Source organism: Colobus angolensis, unplaced genomic scaffold, assembly GCF_000951035.1.
Source record: "Colobus angolensis palliatus isolate OR3802 unplaced genomic scaffold, Cang.pa_1.0 Scaffold166, whole genome shotgun sequence".
NCBI lineage: Eukaryota > Metazoa > Chordata > Mammalia > Primates > Cercopithecidae > Colobus > Colobus angolensis.
In genome coordinates, this window is record NW_012114777.1 from 4,846,961 (window position 1) to 4,867,139 (window position 20,179).

Consider the following 20,179-nt stretch of genomic DNA (forward strand, 5'->3'; position numbering starts at 1 on the left):
AGAAGAATGAGCTATGATGTGCCCATCATATTGATTCAATTGTCATCACCTCGTGGCCAGTCTTGTTTCAGCTATACTTCCATCTGCTTCTCATTCTCTTTTTACTTTAGACCTGTAAATTTTGAAGAACAGATATCCCCTGTGATAGCCCTATGAGAAAGATGTTATCTCTGCTTTGGAGATAAGAAAATTGAATGCTAGGATAAATTTCTTTTCTAAAACCACCCAGCTTGTAAGTGGCAGAATAATAATTTTAACCAGGTCCTCTGCAGTCAGTTGTTTTTCCTTCTGTTTAGGTCAAATTATAACCAACGAGGGTGGTGTATTCTGAGAGCAGCTAAATGTTTTACTGGAGTATTTAGTATTTACTCGAGTAATTTAGTACCTACAGACACTTGTTACTTGTTTTGGGTTAGGGTTAGATTAGAGTTAGATTTTTTCCTTTCCTCTGCATTCTTTTTGACCATTTAAAAAATCATATTTAAGATCGGGTGTGGTCGTTCATGCCTGTAATCTCAGCACTTTGGGAGGCTGAGGCGGACAGATCATCTGAGATGAGGAGTTCCAGACCAGTCTAGCCAAGATGGGGAAACCCTGCCTTACTCAAAATACAAAACAATTAGCTGGGTGTGGTGGCAGGTGCCTGTAGTCCCAGCTACTCCTGAGGCTGAGGCAGGAGAATCCCTTGAAATCAGGAAGGGAAGGTTGCAGTGAACTGAATCGCACCACTGCACTCCAGCCTGGGCAACAGAGTGAGACTGTCTCAAAAAAAAAAAAATCACATTGCATATATTGTAAGCCTTGTTAGAAGTTATTCTCTGGCCGGGCACGGTGACTCACGCTTGTAATCCCAGCACTTTGGGAGGCCGAGGTGGGTCAGATCACGAATTCAGGAGATTGTTACCATCTTGGCTAACTCAGTGAAACCCCGTCTCTACTAAAAAATACACAAATTTAGCCAGGCGTGGTGGCAGGCACCTGTAGTCCCAGCTACTCGGGAGGCTGAGGTGGGAGAACGGCATGAACTCGGGAGGCAGAGCTTCCAGTGAGACGAGATGGCATGACTGCACTTCAGCCTGGGCGACAGAGTGAGAGTCCATCTCAAAAAAAAAAAAAAAGTTATTCTCTAATATTTTAAAATTTCTATTCAAGACAACCCTGGGCAACATGGAGAAACCCCATCTCTACAAAAAAAAAAAATACAAAAAATTAGCTGGGCGTGGGGTGCATGCCTATAGTCCCAGTTGCTTGGGAGGCTTAGGTGGGGGGATCACTTGACCCGGGGAGGTTGAGGTTGCTGTGAGCTGTGATCCTGCCACTATACTGTAGCCTGGGTAACAGGACGAGGTCACATCTTCAAAAATGTATAAATAAATAAAATCAAATTTTTAGTTTTTATGTATAACATTTTAAATCCTGTCTTAAAATATGAATAATAAAAGAATGAGTAGACAAATATTTATTACTAATAAACATAGGAAAGTGTCTTGTGTATGCTTTAACTATATTTCAAATTTTTTTCCCTAAAATTGATTTTCATGGTACAGTTATTGGCTTAAGGAAATACGATTTTATAAAACCTTTGCTTACCTACCTCCACAAACACCAGTTGCTTTCCAGAAACATAATTATTTAAAGTACATTCCGACCTGTATTATGAATGTTGAATGTGATTAAAATAATACTTTTTCTAAGTGTTTTATTATGGAAATTTGCAAACGTATACAAAAGTAGAGAGAATGTTACAGTGAACGTAGTATAGCCATCTCACTTGCTTTAATAAGTACCAACAGTTTGCCAATCTCACCTTTCTACTGCCCAACTAATTCTGTTCTTTCCTTCCAGCCTTCCTTCCTTCACTTATTTTTGCTGGACTAGTTTGAAGCAAGACTCAGGCATCATTTTACACACTAATTTTTCAGAGTTCATTTTTTGTTACTACAATGCCATTATCATCCAAATGAAAGTAATTGTAATTCTTTAATCTGATACCCTGTCCATATTTAGATTTGCACATTTGTCCCAAAAATGTCTTTATACGTTGTTTTGAGTCAGGATCCAGGATCCAAACAAGTTCACACATGGCATTTGTTTATGTTGTCTCTTCAATCTTTTTTAGTTTATATGTCTTCTCTCTTTTTTTTCCTTTTTAGAAACCATTTGTTGAAGAAACAAAGTCATTGTTCTGTGGAATGCTTATTATGAATTTAGCTGATTGATCATAATGTTTGTCTTTTTCTTTATAGTCCATATTTCCTAGAAACTGGAAACCGTGGGTACATATCTGCTTGATTAAATTCAGGTTTAATTTTTCAGAGGTGGGCTGAGGTGGCATGAAAACTTTTTACTTGGGCTGTGTCCAGTTGAATCACTGTTAGCTGGAGTTTTTCCACATAAATGGACTGAAATACGTATCTTTTTCGTTTCATTTTGTTTTGTTTTGAGATGGTCAAAACATCTTGACCATCTTTTGAGATGGTCAATTTGTTTTGAGATGTTTTGATCTTGGCTCACTGCATCCTCCATCCCCCAGGCTGAAACGATCCTCCCACCTCAGCCCCACAAGTAGTTGGGAGTACAGGTGTGCACCACCATGCCTGGCTAATTTTTGTATATTTTGTAGAGACAGGGTTTTGCCATGTTACCCAGGCTGGTCTTGAACTTCTGAGCTCAAGTGATCAGCCTGCTTCAGCCTCCCAAAGTGCTGGGATTACAGACGTGAGCCACTGTGCCCACAGTGCTTAATTTCTTTGCTATTTCAGTTTTTATGATGGGTTCTGTCTTAGCTCACTGAGGTTTTTTGTTTTTGTTTTTTTATCATTATGCAACATGGATTTTTACAGGTTTTTGCCATTCAGTTATTTGTACTCATTCTTTTGATGGTCAGACTGTCCCATCATAGCCAGTAGAGGCCATTTAAAGTTGTTTTCCTTGCCCTTTTGACCTGGTCTCTTTAGTCTTTGATAGTTGTCTTGCTATCAAAGATGTTCCAGGCTTATGTGATTGGTACGTTTTCTACTTCAGACATTTAGCATTAGCCACTTCTCCGAAGGTTCTTTTTAGAAACCATAGTAGGCTGGTTGTGGTGGCTCACACCTGTAATCCCAGCGCTCTGGGAGGCTGAGGCAGGTGGAGGTGAGGAGGAGGTGGAGGAGGTGAGGTCAGGAGTTCAAGACCATCCTGGCCAACATGGCGAAACCCCGTCTCTCCAAAAATACAAAAATTAGGCGTGGTGGTGTGCGCCTGTAATCCCAGCTACTTGGGAGGCTGAGGCAGGAGGCTTGAACCCAGGAGGCAGAAGTTGCAATGAGCCGAGATTGTGCCATTGCACTCCAGGCTGGGCGACAAGAGCAAGACTCCGTCTCAAAAACAAAACAAAACAAAACAAAAACCATAGTATGAGTGTGCAGTGAGTTTAGCCAACTCTACAGTTAAAAGGAATAGTTCCACAAAACTGCCCTCATTTCAAATACTAACTGCAAGTTTGGCAGTACCCAGAACCCACCCTCACTTCAAACCAGCTGACTACAAACTCACAGATTCCCCATATCCACCCTCTCTTTGGAGAATTCACTAGAACAGGTCAGGGAACTCAGGAAAGCACTATACTCACAATTACACTTTTATTAGAGTGATACACAAATTAAAATCAGGCAAAAGAAAATAGGCAGAGAGCAGAATCTGGAAGGGGTCAAACTCAGAGCTTCTGGCCATCATTGCTGGTGGAGTCATGGACAGTATTACCTTCTCTTGGCCACAACGTGTGACAATATACACAGAGTATTGCTCACTAGGGAAGCTCACCTGAGTCTTTGGTGTCCAGAGTTTATTAGGGCTTGATCCTGTACTGTTTACATGACTGACCTTTAGTCTCTAGCCCTTCCTGGAGGTCAGACCAATGTCTTTAGTCAGTAGTTCCTCTGGAGGTCAGAACTGAACTGATCCATGAGTCACATTGCTACACTGACATGACTGAAGCCCTGAGTCAAACAAAGACAGTTCGATCTGGCAGAACATTACAGGGGCCCAGAGATCACCTCGCAGTAGTGAAGGGCAAAGGTCAGACCTTTCTTTGGTCAGTGTTAATTCTTCACCGCCTGTTGTGCTGTGGGTACTTATTTGTACTAGTATTTCTAAAGTACTTTTTACTTCTTTATACATTTTATTTCTTTTCTCTTGCGTTAAAAACCTTGGAATCTTAGGTCGAAAATCTTGCTTGCTTGGTAGGTGAAAAATATTGTCTTCTCTTTAGATTTGTATTTCTTTGATTACTGCAGAGGCCTCAGTATTTTCCACATTTGTTAACCATTTGATAACCTACCCATGCCCTTTGCCTATTTATCTGTTGTGAGTCTTTGTGATTTTCTTATTTATAGGAACTCTTACTAAAAAGCTAATAGTAATCCTTAGTCACTTGTTATTGTCATTCTCACCAGCAGTCACATCTTTGGATATTTGAATTAAATGATGGGTGGCAGGTATGGAAAACAACTTCCTCTTTTTGGTTTTCTACCCTTTCCTCTCCCACTAAGCTAGAATACCAGTCATTCTGTGATCAGTCCTGGGTCTATCATCTGTTAGAAAGAAAACTGGGAAATTGGGTCTGTCTCCTGGCAGGACTTCTTTGTATTGTTGCTGTCACTTCCATATGATGGAAGTGCCGCTTGCCAGGAGGTTCAGTCCTTCACTAGTAGATGCCTGGTATTAACTAAGGTATGTTCAGCTCTTACTGAAATGGCTGTAGTTGCTTAAGCTTTAGAGGAAGAGGCACACGCTTTCTCTCTAAAAGATCAGATAGTTAAGTATTTTAGGCTTTACTGTCCAAGAGGCAAAATTGAGGCTATGATGTGTAGATGTTTAATGTAATAAGAAAAAGACTCCTGCTTGGTCCCATTTGTCTGGGATGAGCCATCCAGGATGGTGGGCATGTTTTGTGCCCAGTTGGCATCAGTTTGAGACTATCTTTGGATCCACAAGGGACTACCCGAGGGGGATGAGCCTGGGAGTAGAGGCCAACGCCATTTTACTTTCTGCTTTGAAAACAGATCCGGAATCACCCTCCTCTTCCTCCTGAAAGCCCTGTGGGAGACCATGTGACCTGTTGGGTGTTCCACTGGAGAGCCAAGATTATACTCCTGACTGCCCTGAAGTTACTAGCAGCAGCAGTGGAGTTCCCTATTTGTAGGTGGCCTCAGTGTGTGCCCTGGGAGTGAAGTGTGTAAGGGTGCAAAGGGGCAGCTGTCCGTGTTAAACACTCAGCTCTGTTCTTGGCTATGATAGGTAGGTTCTCCTCTGTATGTTTCTTTAGCTATGAAGTATTCAGTATGCATATTTCTAGAGAATTCCACACTGCCGGGATGACCAGGTATGGAAGTATTCAGTATGCATATTTCTAGAGAATTCCACACTGCCAGGATGACCAGGTATGGAAAAATTTCTCTCTGCTACATGCCAAGGTCACCTTTTCTTTTCTTAAATTTTAAGTTAAAGGGTGCATGTGCAGAATATACAGGTTTGTCACATAGATAAACGTGCCGTGGTGGTTTGCTGCACAGATCATCCCATCACCTAAGTATTAAGCCCAGCATCCATTAGCTATTCTTCCTGATGCTGTCCCTCCTCCCAACCTCCACCCTCTGACAGGCCCCAGTGAGTGTTTTTTCCCCCACCCTACCCCCATGTGTCTATATATTCTCATCAGTAATGGAATTGCTGGGTTAAATGGTATTTCTGCCTCAAGGTCTTTGAGGAATCACCACACTGTCTTCCACAATGGTTGAACTAATTTACACTCCCACCAACAGAGTAAAAGCATTCTTTTTTCTCTACAACCTTGCCAGCATCTTGTTTTTGTTTTTTTGTTTGTTTTTTGTTTTGTTTTTTTGACTTTTTAATAATATCCATTCTGACTGGTGTAAGATGATATATCATTATGGTTTTGCTTTACATTTCTCTAATGATCTTTGATGTTGAGCTTGCTTTTTGTGTTTGTTGGCTGCATGTATGTTTTCTTTTTCTTGTAAATTTGTTTAAGTTCCTTGGAGATGCTGGGTATTAGGCCTTTGTCAGATCGATAGATTGCAAAAATTTTCTTCTATCCTGTAGGTTGTCTGTACACTCTGATGATAGTTTGTTTTGCTGTGCAGAAGCTCTTTAGTTTAATTAGATCCCATTTGTCAATTTCTGCTTTTGTTGCCATTGCTTTTGGCTTTTTTGTCATGAAATCTTTGCGGTGCCTATGTTCGGAATGGTATTGCCTAGTTTCTTCTAGGGTTTAATAGTTTTGGGTTTTACATTTAAGTCTTTAATCCATCTTGAGTTGATTTTGGTATGTGGCGTAAGGAAGGGATTCCGTTTCAGTTTTCTGCATATGGCTAGCCGAAACTCCCAGCACCGTTTATTAAATAGGAAATCCTTTCCCCATTGCTTGTTTCTGTCAGGTTTGTGGAAGATCAGATGGTTGTAGGTGAAGATCACCTTTTCATTTATGGACACAGGGAAATCTTGTTTTCTCAGGATCTGAGTCCATGCCATTTCTTGGATGATGACTTCGCTTTCCGTTGAAAACCTTACCTTGTCACATTTAAAGTGCTCTGTTATTCTACTCTTCTTACCTCATATTGAAAGAGGGTTTTTTTTTGTATTGTATTTAGTAAAGGAAATTTTTTAAATGGTCACATAAAGGAGAAAATCTCAAGGGGGAAAAAGTGCTGGTATTTCTAAAGGAATGGTAAAGTCCCAAGTCATAGAATATGCTTACTACATGTAATCTTATGTAAGGAATTTTAATGTAGTATGTTCATGTTCTTTTTTCTCTGTGATCCAGCTATAGATTTTAAGTTTTGATGACTTTCTTTCTATGTGACTTTAGGAAACAACTTCTTTGAGCCATAGTTTTGTCATTTGAATGATGCAGATAATTCTTAACCTTTCTCACTATATTTGCGAGAATATCATGTACTTCATACAGTTCTTACGTCGTGTTTCCAGTCAATGGAAGCTATTGCTATGCCAACAGTATCATTATCTCTAAAGAATAAAAGCAAAGTGGAAGTATGTATTTTGGAATTTCATGTTTGTTTTTACTTAAAAAAAAAATGCTTTTTTGTAGCTTTTTTCCCCCTGAAAGTAGGTATCATGGAGTTTTATATAAATATAAAATTTTCATGTTGCCCACTATGATATTAACATTCATGAGAGCTGACAATTTTATTATTTTGTATTTTATTCCCAGAGTTAAGAAAATGCCTGGTAACTACTAAATTCTCAGGTGGTATTTTTATTGAATGAACATATTTATTGACCTGTGTTCACACCCCGGCTATGTTTACTTTTGTTTTGGCTTACTAAGTCTATTCCTTTAGACAAATTTAATCTGAATCATAATTTCTCATCTGCAAATAAAAACACTAATGATATGAATGTATTACATGTAATGATAAATGAAGTCATACATGTAATGATAAATGAAGTCATGCATGTAAAACTACTTAGCATAATGAGTGGTATACAACAAATAACTCAGTATTAGCAATGATTATGATTTATTTTATGTGCCATATACTTGGGACATGTGAAGAAAAGAAGAGCATTTGTGGCCATGAAAGCCATGAGCATTACATTTCCTCATAGATTACCAGTACTGGTAGACCCATGGGGAAGTGATGCCTTATGTTAGTAGTTAGTTTTTTCCCTGTGCTATTCTTGGGTAGACTTTTGGTAGCTGACAGTTAGTGAGGATGTAGAGAGTGAAAATTTAGAAGAGGCTTCTGATTAAAGATGCCAGTCTTAAGACTGTAAACAATGGATGAAAACATGGGAAAATGATATTGTCATTAACATCACTTAGGAGCTGTTAGAAATTTGTATACTGGAGTCAAATTTTAAGTTCTAGAGTGACAGTTACCAAAACTATCCTTGAAGTAGTTTAAATTAATTTTAACCTAAATTCCAGAGCCACTGTAATCAAAACTATCCTTAAAATAGTTTAAATTGTTCATCAGGTATGTAGACAAACTCATTCTGAAGTAGGTTTATTTCTTTCAGCTTTTTTTGGTCAGCATTGTTTATGATTGTGGTTTCTTAGGGTGAGGCGTGTGCATGTAAAATGAAGAGATTAGTGTTTGTTTAAAGGCACACAGCTGCTATAGCTTATTGGAGTTCCCCTCAGTTTGCTTTAAGCATCATGGAAGACGAGAATGGAACTGAGGTCATCTTTACTCTTTAATGATTTCTAAAGCTTCTGATATTGAAAGCAATGTATTGGCTGTAGAACATGCAAAGGAAAAGTTGAACTGTCCCAGATTGGAGGAGATTAAATAGATACTATAGCTAAAAGCAATATGATGATCCTGAAATAAATCCTAGATCTGAGGAGGGGGGAGAACTACAAAGGATATTATTGGGGCAGTAGTTTGAATATGGACTGTAGATTAGATAATAATAGTGCATCAATGTTAAATTTTATGATTTGATAAATGTACTTTGGTTTTGTAAGAGAAAATTATTGCTGTTAGGTAAGACATTCTGAAGTATTTATGGATAAAGGAAAATTCTGTCTGCAAATTACTCACATGTAGTTCAGGAAAAAATATATCTCTATATGTATGTGGAGAGCATGTATGGAGTGTGCACTGATACAAGTGGTAAAGCAAATAGAACACAAGTGTTCACAGTTGGTGATCTGAGTAAAGGGGACAGGGAAGTTCTTTGTACTATTCTTGTAATTTTTCTCTAACTGTGGAATTATATCAAGACAAAGATAATATTCAAAGGAAAACGAGAAAAGAAAAAACAATACAGTGATTATTACTTAAGATTTTGTGTTTAGTCTCACAAAAATGGTGTGTCTCATTGTACTGCTTTACATCTTCTCAGTTCAGTCCTTCTCTTATCCCAACAATACCATTTATATGTAACCCGCATAGAGGCCTCCTTTGATCCCGTAAATCTAAAGTAAGTCCTTCTTCCTACCCACTCTTCTTTTGTGTGTTTATTACAACTTATATCATGTTTGTTTTGTTTTTGTTTAATGCTGCTTTCTCCTTCAAGACTGTGAACTCCATGAGGACAAAGATTATGTCTGTTTTTTTCCCCGCAGAATACACAGTCCTGGCACATAATATCAATACATGTGTTTTGGATTTGGATGAATGAATGAATGAATATATTCCTTCCACTTTAGTCAGCATACCTTGGCTACCTAATCTCTGAGAAAACAAAATGCCTCTTTTTAAGCTGTAAGACAAAGCCTATGCTTTTGGATTTGGTATTCATTTACTCATTCATTCAGCAGATCTTTATTTAATACAGTCATCTGATTCCCTGCTTATCTCTAGCTTCCTTTTGTTAACATCTCTCAGATATGCATGACTTTTCTAGGTCTGCACCTTCTGGCCAGTCTTCTGTCAATCTGTTAAGTGCCTTTCATAGTTCCCTGTCACTCTCCACATATTTCCTAGAAAGTATCACATTTATGATAATTATGCCTACTTTCCCTGGCTGTAGATACTGCTTTTTTTAAAAAAAAAAAAAAAGAAAGAGTCTGGCTCTGTCGCCTAGACTGGAGTATAGTGGTATGAGCCCAGCTCACTACAACCTCCGCCTCCCAGTTCAAGCAGTTCTCCTGAGTCTGAAAGAAGATGTGTGTGAGGGTAAGGCAGGTGGAAGGGGTGATCATAGCAGGCAGGGCAAATAGAATCTTAAGCAGAGAGAACTGCCCTATGAAGACTCAGAGACTTTAACAGCTGGATTTGTTTAGGGAGTTTAAGCAGTGTGATATTTGGGACTGACAAGCTGGGAGAGGGGTAGAGGATGAGGGTGAAAAGTTGTGGTGGAAAGGAAGAGCATATTATACTTCTGTCTTGGGTGTTATCGTCATTTAATAAAGCATTTAAAATAGTTTCCTGGGATATAATGAATACAAAGTGTAGCTGCTGCCATAAAAGTCATAACTGTCTTGAATTTTAAAGCAGCAGGAAAACTTGGATCAACCTAGCATGTAGGAAGATTTCTTTGAAGGCGCGTGGAGGTTGACGGACTAGTGATTGAGGAAATCCGTGCAGGTTGAAAACAGGGTCTGATTTAAGGCAGTAGGGATAGGAATAGGGATATCATGTGATTAAGTATTTAAATGTTAGAATTTACAGGACAAAAGGAAGACCAATCTAGGATAATATGTGAGAGATTGGGTGAATGTAGACTTCATCAACAAAGAGAGATGAAAAATTAAAGCAAGGAGGATTAAGGGGCAGAGAAGTAAAAAGCTTGGTTTTAGAAACAATAATATTGAAGAAATGCATATAGGAGATTGATTTGAATTTGTTGAGTTTGAGAGGGATTGGATAGATAGTTTAGAAAAGATTTGGGAGTCAGCAATCAACAGTGGTGGTAGCAGCAGCTATGGGAGTAAGTGAACTCTACTACAAAGGTAAGGCGACTGAGATCCCTCCCAAATTTTGGAGAGTTGACTTATCTGCCAAATACCATGTTTTTTCTTTGATGTCCTTTTGGGGGAACCCGCCCCCAATATTTCAGTGTAGGCTCTTTCTATTTTCCATTAGTGTCGACCAGCTGAGAAATAAAGAGAGGAATTTTACAGCTGGGCTGCTAGGGGTGACATCACATATCGGTAGGACCTTGATGCCCGCCCGCATGAGCCTCAAAACCAGCAAGTTTTTATTAAGGGTTTCAAAAGGGGTGAGGGTGTAAGAACAGGGGGTAGGTACAAGATCACATGCTTCAAAGGGCAAAAAGCAAAACTACTAGTAAGAGTCTAACAAAGATCACATACTTCTGAGGGAACAGGACAAAAGGCAAAAGCAGGACTACTGATAAGGGTCTGTGTTCAATGGTGCATGTATTGTCTTGATAAACATCTTAAACAACAGAAAACAGGGTTTGAGAGCAGAGAACCAGTCTGACCACAAATTTACCAGGGCGGAGTTTTTCCCCACCCTAGTAAACCTGAGAGTACTGCAGGAGACCAGGGTGTGTCTCTGTCCTTATCTCAACCGCATAAGACAGACATTCACAGAGCAGCTGTTTATAGACCTCCCCCCAGGAATGCATTCCTTTCCCAGGGTATTAATATTCCTTGCTAGGAAAAGAATTTAGCAATATCTTTCCTACTTGCACATCCATTTATAGGCTCTCTGCAAGAAGAAAAATATGACTCTTTTTTGCCCGATCCCATAGGCAGTCAGACCTTATGGTTGTCTTCCCTTATTCCCTAAAAATCGCTGTTACTCTGTTCTTTTTCAAGGTGCACTGATTTCATATTGTTCAAACACACATGTTTTACGACCAGTTTTGACAGTTAACACAATTATCAGAGTGGTCCTGAGATGACGTACATCCTCAGCTTACAAAGATAACAAGATTAAGAGATTAAAGACAGGCATAAGAAATTATAAAAGTGTTATATGGGAACTGATAAATGTCCACGAAATCTTCCCAATTTATGTTGCTCTGCCGCAGCTCCAGCCGGTTCCTCCGTTTGGGGTCCCTGACTTCCCACAATGTCCTCCTAGTATCCCTGTGCTATGGTTGTGTTATATTAATCATCTATTGTTGAGTGAGAAATTACCATAAATTTGGTTGTTTGAAGCAACATAAATCTATTATTTTATAGATTCTGGTCATGGCTTCACTGGACCCTTTTGGGTCTCTGCAAGACTTCAAAGTGTTGGCCAGGGCTGAGGTCTTGTCTGAGGCTCAACTAGGAAAGGATCTGTTTATGGGCTTGTGTTGGTTGTCAAGATTCAGTTCCTTGAGAGTTATCAGACTGAGACCCTTAGCTTCTTGCTAGCTGGCCATCTTCAATTTCTTACCAAGTGGGTCTTTCCATATGGCAGCTTATGTCATCAACGCGGCAAGAGAGAGAGTCAGCTTGCAAAATGGGAGTTACAATCTTAAGTAACAATCACTTACATGATATCCCATCACCTTTGCAGTATTTTTTTGGTTAGAAACAGATCACAGACCCTGCCTACACCTGAGGGTGGGGATTTCACTGGAGTATGAATACAGTAGGTGGATGTGGTACAGATAATTGCTGCTGTCTTAGAGGCTGTCTGCTGCAGGTGCCATTTTTATTCCTGTTTACAAAAGAGGAAGCCGAAACAGTTGTCCAAGATCATGTAATTGCAAGTAATGGACCCCAAACCAAACCCAAGCTTTCTGACTCCACTGCCTGGATACTTCTTTACCATAATATTTTAAGGAATGAGAAATTGTTGTAGAAATGGCAGTTTTGAGGAATTTATTGGTAACTTTTGTTTGTTGCCATGGATTGATGTGGGTTGAAGTCATGTGGTTGGTATTATAGTGAATGTGCAGGTAGAAGGGCCTGAGTAGAGATTATTCTTACAGATGGTAGTTTTAAAAGGAAGAAAGGAACAATAACCATATGTTGTTTCATACTGAATTGTTTCTCTTTATAACCAGAAATTTTTGTTTTCCAGTTCTCTGAGTTTAACCAGTAATGCCATTCAGTTGCCAATCTCAAGCAAAGCAAACATAAACCAGTTTTAATCTACTTTTAAAGAAAAGTGGTAGTCCTTTTCACAGTGCCTGACGGTAAGTCACAGTTTCTACCTGTTTAGCAGAGTTTAATCTATTGTCTTTAAAATGATGATTCTGGAAATCTTAATTTGAAAACCTTATTTGCTTTTGCCTTCTCTAATAATTCTCTAAAGGCTTATGTGGAAAGAGCATAAGTAAAGATACCTACTACTTTCTGGGAATTTATTTATAGTTATCGTTCACCAGTTTCATTAATCTTGTCGATCTTTTCCTCTATTTGTTGAAAATAAAATGGTAGACCATGAAATCTGTCCCCTTTATATGTCATTATTTTAAGTTTTTTTTCCTTTCTCTTTTTGTTTTGAGATAGGGCCTTTCTCTGTTGCCCAGGCTGGAGTGCAGTGGCACAGTCGTAGCTCACTGCAGTCTTGAACTCCTTGGCTCGGGCCATCCTCTTGCCTCAGCCTCCCAAGTAGCTGGGACCACAGGCGTGCATCATGAAGTGTGTCTAATTTTTTAAACATTTTGTGCAGACAGGGTGTTGCCGTGTTGCCCAGGCTAGTCTTGAACTCCTGGCCTCAAGGGATCCTCCTGCGTTGGCCTCCTAAAGTTCTGGGATTACAGGCATGAGCCACTGTGCCTGGTCGTCTGTGTCACCCTCATTTTATAGATGAAGAAGCTTTATTTTCTAGATGAGGTTTTTCCTTGGGCATGTTAATGGCAGAGTTGTTTTAAATATTCTGATTTCTAGACCTGTACCCTTGCTACTGTTATACAAAGTGATGGAACTATTAAGGAGTTTCTTATGGAGGATTTCCAGCTCAGTGTAGAGGTAAAATGCAGATCAACAGGCAGCTGATGGAAGGAATTGGGATTCATTTCCCAATTTGCAAGTAATGACTACTCTTAATTTGTGATCAGTAAGTTAAACCTTAATACTAATGTATTTTTTTATTATGTTGAGGAAGCAGTGGGGGGAAAACTGTCAGGGATAAGATGTTTGACCAACTGTTTTATTCTTTTCCTATGGCAGAACAGTTATGCTTTTCTTTTCACTGATCTCATTACTGTTTATTTTTATGTGTTTTAAGCATTGAGTTTACTGAACTGTCCAGTTAGCCATCCTAGACCTCAAAGCCCGTTTTGATATTTTTGTTACTTATATAGTAATACTGTAGTGTGTCACAGTGATGATAGTATTTGTGATTGTAGTTGCATTTGTAAAATTGATCACTTTTCTTGTTTCTTCTAGTAACCGTATCAGAGGGTGAGGTATAAGCTCACAGAATTCAGATAAATCATCATGAAGTTATATGTATTTCTGGTTAACACTGGAACTACTCTAACATTTGACACTGAACTTACAGTGCAAACGTGAGTTGTATTTCATTTATTTTTTTTCAGTGTTGCATTCTGTCTGCATGCAGAAAGTTAAAGAAATATTACTCTACTGTTTAAAAAGTAGCATAGTGGCGGCTGGGCTTGGTGCCTCACGCCTGTAATCCCAGCACTTTGGGAGGCCGAGGCAGGTGGATCACAAGGTCAAGAGATCGAGACCATCCTGGCCAACATGGTGAAACCCCATTTCTACTAAAAATACAAAAATTAACTTGGGTGTGGTGGCGTGCACCTGTAGTCCCAGCTAATCAGGAGGGTGAGGCAGGAGAATCACTTGAACCCCCAGGGGATGGAGGTTGCAGTGAGTCGAGATCACGCCACTGCACTCCAGCCTGGCGAGTGTGCAGGACTCTCAAAAAAAAAAAAAAAAAAGCCACATAATGGCAAGTCTTAAATCTTTTATCCCAACATATTTTATATATAATTGTTGTCCTTCTCTAAAATACTAATTACATTCCTTAAATTGTGCTTTGTCCTGTTGCCATGAATATAATATTCACAGTAAATAGATCTACCCAGAAAACAAACTGATTTCCATTGTTATATAACCTATAGTCAATTGCTGTTCTGCGTTTCACAGGCCATTGTTAAGGGAATCATTGGAAGTTTCATAAAACAATGTGTAATCACTTCCATGGTTTTTGATCATTTGTTTTTATTCAGTTTATGAATAAATTTCAATAGGTTTATTTTGTCTATTAATGAGAGAAAAAATAAATTTAATATTTTCAGCCAAATTTAGTGGGACTCAGGTATCTAATAATTCTCTAGCTTGACAGGACAGGAAGAAAATCGAAGTAGTAAATATCGTTTCCAACGCTGTCTTATATTTTTATAGTGACCATAATAGTAAAGACTTGATGGCAATGCAGAATAAATCTGACACTGGAATTATTATAAATAATGTGTGAAATAATAATCTTTATTGTAAAAATTGAATTACGGATTTTTTTTTTTTCCAGAATTAGTTTTCATTAAGCTTGGTTTTACCCTTACATGAATGATGTTTTGGAATACAGGGCTAGGAAGGAATCTTCAGAGGTGCTAGACTTAATGTAGTTTCTAAAATGTGTGGAGATTTTAACAAAAATTATGTGCCTGAGGATTTTAACAGACCTGATAATCAGTTTGAGCATATTCCTTTGCTATGTTATATAGATAACTCGAAAATAAATGTGTCTACTGCCTCCATTTCATAGACTCACTTCTAGATATGATGCATGGGCGAGTTATTTACCTAAGATCAGTCAGTTGTTAGGGAATCCAGTTCATTAGATAGGAAGCTTGTATTCTTTATTACTGTGTTTGGGGAAAGTTTTAGAGCGAAATTCATTAACCTCTAAGGTGTTTTTACATAGTACTACTTGGAAAATAAAGTCATTGGGCAAATATAAACAACTGATTTATTTTATTTCATTTTTTTGAAGTGTGGCAGACCTTAAACATGCCATTCAAAGCAAATACAAGATTGCTATTCAACACCAGGTGCTGGTGGTTAATGGAGGAGAATGCATGGCTGCAGATCGAAGAGTGTGTACCTACAGTGCTGGGACGGTAGGTATTCAAGAGTCCTTTCACACAGGAATGCACACCACCTGGACATCACATTGGGAACTCGGTGTTCAAAAGTAAGGTTTATTTGCTTCATATATTGAAGGCAATGTGCACGTTCAGTATTTATAACATTTTATTTTGGTTATTTCTCCTTTTTTAAAAAATATAGGATACAAATCCAATTTTTCTTTTTAACAAAGAAATGATCTTATGTGATCGTCCACCTGCTATTCCTAAAACTACCTTTTCGACAGAAAATGACATGGAAATAAAAGTTGAAGAATCTCTTATGATGCCTGCAGTTTTTCATACTGTTGCTTCAAGGACACAGCTTGCAGTGGTAAGATATAAACAATTATTTTAACTAACTGATTGCTTCTAAAAGCATTCGGATCTAAATAGCACAGTAGTCTAAATTGCATAGGAAGCATGCAAGAAGTTTGACAAATAAACTGAAAATATTTTGTGGTTAATCTAGTTTTAAAATTTCTGGGTCATACATTGCTAGTTATTCTACTTTGATAATGACAGTATTTTAGAGTGGAACAGCTGTCTTAACATCATTTGGTCACCTTCTTTCCTAGACAATGATATGTAAATAGTTACTTTTGAACATTAATTAATAAAAGACCTATGTTAGAGTAGATATAGACAGAGAACTTAAATAGCTCTAAAAATGTATTTATTTTTTCCATATTTATGGTTAGTTCCTGGAGGAGAATCAGGTTTCTTTCTAATATATAGCTCTTAACACTGCTTCTTGCAGTTGCCACAGATTGTTTTCCAGTCATTTGATTTTCCTTTTTAATTTGCTGTTTACCTTCTAGTAATGTCATTGACATTAAGCTGTCAGTAGTAAGCTACATTTTTCTTTTAATCATGAAAAAAAGTGTTAGAACCAATGAAATAGTAGTATTTACGTTTTGTAAAAATAAGTAACGTTACCGAACATTTGCTTTAATTAGTAAAACTCTTAGAGATTTGTTTTAAGCGGTATATACATTTGTACAAATACCCCCATTTTTCACATAGGATACAACATTAAAAGGAAATAACCTCATCTGTGTGAAAAGTATTTAATAAACATTTACGAGTCCAAAAGTGCTTTGGGAGGACAAAATTTTAAAAAATACACTTCTGTAAACTGAATTTACATAATAGAATCTTTTAGAATTGTTTTTTGATTTGGTTGAAAAGTATACATACTACATTTTGAGAGAGAAAGTGTTAAATATGATAATAAGTTAAAGGATAACTAGGATATATAGTTTTCAAGTGATTAGAGAGAGAAAGCAATTAAAACTATTCAACGAAAGAATGAAAACAAGAAAGTACAAAGAAAACAAAATGGCAGAAATATATATATCAGGAATTATATTAAATATAAGCTAGCATTATTTCTCTTTTAATGCATCATATTTAAAATATTTTTTAAATACATAAATGAAATGAGAAAGATGATGATTGCTGTTGAGATCCTGAATTAGTGACCCGAGATGCAAATGCCAAGTGTTCTATATCAGTCTGCTTTCATGCTGCTGATAAAGACATACCTGAGCCTGGGACGAAAAAGAGGTTTAATTGTACTTAACAGTACCTCATGGCTGGAGAGGCTTGGAATTACGGCAGGAGGCGAAAGGCGAAATTGGCCAAAACAGAGAGGTTACAGGTCCCATGCAAGTTCGAAAACCAGCATGGTAGCCAAGTTTTAAAGCTCCAAAAAGAAGATCTCCTTTGACTCCAGGCCTCACATCCAAGTCACACTAATACAAGAGGTGGGTTCCCATGGACTTGGGGCAGCTCCTTCCCTGTGGCTTTGCAGGGTGCAGCCTCCCTCCCGGCTGCTTTCACGGGCTGGTGTTGGTGTCTGTGGTTTTTCCAGGTGCACAGCGCAAGCCATTGGTGGATCTTCCCTTCTGGGGTCTGGAGGACAGTGACCCTCTTCTCAGAGCTCCACTAGGCAGTGCTCTAGTAGGGACTCTGGGGGCTCCGACCCTGCATTTTCCTTCCGCACTGCCCTAACCGGTTCTCCATGAGGGCCCTGCCCCTGCAACAAACTTTTCTGGGCATCTAGGCATTTCCATACATCTTTTGAAATCTAGGCGGTATTCCCCAACCTCAATTCTTGACTTCTGTGCCCCTGCAGGCTCAATATAGCATGTGCACGTTGCCAAAGCATGGGACTTCCACCCACAGCCCGAGCTGTATGTTGGCCCCTTTCAGCCGTGGCTGGGGGACAGGGCACCAAGTGTCTAGGCTGTACACAGCACGGAGACCCTGGGGCCGGCCCATGAAACCACTCCTTCCTCCTAGGCCTCTGGACGTGTGATGGGAGGGGCTGCTGTGAAGGTCTCTGACACAGCCTGGAGACATTTTCCCTGTGGTCTTAGGGATTAACGTTAGGCTCCTTGCCACTTGTGCAAATTTCTGCAGCCAACTTAAATTTATTCCCAGAAAACGAATTTTTCTCTTCTATCACGTTGTTAGGCTACAAATTTTCCAAACTTTTATGCTCTGCTTCCCTTATAAAACTGAATGCCTTTAACGGTACCCAAGTCACCTCTTAAATGCTTTGCTGCTTAGAAATTTTTTCCACCAGGTACGCTAAATCATCTCTCTCAAGTTCAGCTGAGATTACAGGTATGAGCTACCATACCCAGCCTAAGCAGCTTTTAAATTAGTGAAATGCTAGGGCCGTGTTTGTATAAAACAGAAACAGTGGTTCAGTACTTTGAAGCATTGAGGAAATAAGAAAATGAAATCAGTGAAATAAATGGTGAAAATGATAAATGAAAAACATTTCTTTTAGGTGATGATATGGTTGCATATTTGGAAAATTAAGGGATTTTAATGAAAACCTCTCCAGCGTTTTGGTAAGGTGACTGGATATGTGATAAATATATCCAAATGAATAGAGTTTCTCTGTACTGGCCACTGCATTAGGATAGAAACAGAAAAAAATACTGTAATCTGAACAGCAACAAAAACTTCAAAATAATATATATATATATATATTTTTGTAGAACTTCAAAATATACTTAACAATTTGGCTATATAAAATATTCAAGAATGTAAAACGAGTTACATAAGACAAAGAAATGAACACAACAAATGAACGAATTGTTCTTAAATGAACAAATGGCCATGAAACAAATGAGAAGATGTATCTCATTTTTAATATGATCATGAACTTATGAACTGTAGTTACAATTGCCATGATATTTCTTTTGGAGCATAGGAGAAGCTTTGGGTTTTGTTTTGGATATAAAATGGTCTTCAGATTCATATGGAAGGGTCAGTGTCCAGAAATAGCCAAGAAAGTCATAAGAAGAATGGAAGATGGAGGCAAAAATGTACCTTTCCAGATTTATTTATTTACTTTTTTTATTTTTTATTTTTATTATACTTTAAGTTCTAGGGTATATGTGCACAGCATGCAGGTTTGATACATAGCTATGCATGTGCCATGCTGGTTTGCTGCACCCTGCAGCAAACTGGCCTGGGCATCTAGGCGTTTCCATACATCTTCTGAAATCTAGGCTGTGGTTCCACAACCTTATCTCATCATTTATGTTAGGTATTTTATTGACTTATTATATAGAGACAGGATCTCACTGTGTTGCTGAGGTTGGTCTCAAACTCCTGGGCCCAAATGATCCTCCCTTCTCGGCCTCCGTAAGGGCTAGGATTATAGGCATGAGCCAGCATACCTAGCCTCTTTTCAGATTTATAAAACACATTGAGCCACCATGCCTGCCCTCTTTTGAGATTTATAAAACAAATTCTAAAGCTGCTATAACCAAAACAGCGACATAGTTCTAATCAATTCGTTATGTAAGGAATTAGAGGTGGTATTTCTTCATGGTCCAGGATGTTGTCTCTAAAGTCAGATTTTCTGAGTTTATATCTGATTCCCTCATTTACTTGTGGTGTGACCTTCGACTCATTTACCCTGTTGGTAAATTTAAGAATAGATTTTTGTTTATTGAGATATATGCATATTGAAAAATGCACAAACTGTAATTGTACATCCATTCTTAGTGAATTTTCACAATGAACACATTGATAAAAATAGTTTCAGCCAGGTGTGGTGGCTTATGCCTGTAATCCTAGCAGTTTGGGAGGCCAAGGCGGGTGAATCATGAGGTCAGGAATTTGAGACCAGCCTGACCAATATGGTGAAACCCTATCTCTACTAAAAAAAAAAAAATTAGCCAGGCGTGGTGGCATGCGCCTGAATCGCAGCTACTCAGGAGGCTCTGGTAGGAGAATCGCTTGAACCCAGAAGGCGGAGGTTGCAGTGAGCCAAGATCGCGCCACTGCACTCCAGGCTGGGTAACAGGGTGAGACTTCATCTCAGAAAACAAAACAAAAAACCCACAGAAACAAATAGTTTCAACCCAGAAGCCCTACTTACGACTTTCTCCCCATCAGTTTTCATCCTCCCTGTTCACTAATGCTAACCAGTAAGTTGACTTCTAAACCGAGATTACTTGGTCTCTTTTTGAATGTAAATAAATGGAATAATGTAGTTTCTGTTCTTTTGTGCCTAGCCTCTTTTATGCAACATGATGTTCCTGAGAATGATTAATGCTGTTGCACGTATCGGTGGTTTGTATTCATCGCTGCATTGTATTCTATTGTACAAATATGCCACAGTTTTTTTTTTCTATCTGTTCTGCAACTAGTGGATATTGAGATT

The 20,179-nt window shown here is 38.5% G+C and overlaps 1 protein-coding gene across 3 annotated transcripts in view; it reads left to right on the forward strand.

Annotated features, from left to right (window-relative positions):
• RB1CC1 (RB1-inducible coiled-coil 1) overlaps positions 1–20,179 on the forward strand; it is a 95,399-nt gene that overhangs the window by 14,461 nt on the left and 60,759 nt on the right. For 2 of the 3 annotated variants that reach the window (XM_011937602.1, XM_011937603.1), the window contains exons 2-5: positions 12,465–12,579; positions 13,778–13,899; positions 15,351–15,477; positions 15,647–15,817. In XM_011937602.1, the coding sequence (XP_011792992.1) occupies positions 13,829–13,899; positions 15,351–15,477; positions 15,647–15,817 (369 nt within the window). In that variant the 5' untranslated portion in view covers positions 12,465–12,579; positions 13,778–13,828. The remainder of the gene's footprint in view (positions 1–12,464; positions 12,580–13,777; positions 13,900–15,350; positions 15,478–15,646; positions 15,818–20,179) is intronic. The other variant, XM_011937604.1, reaches the window with a different exon arrangement.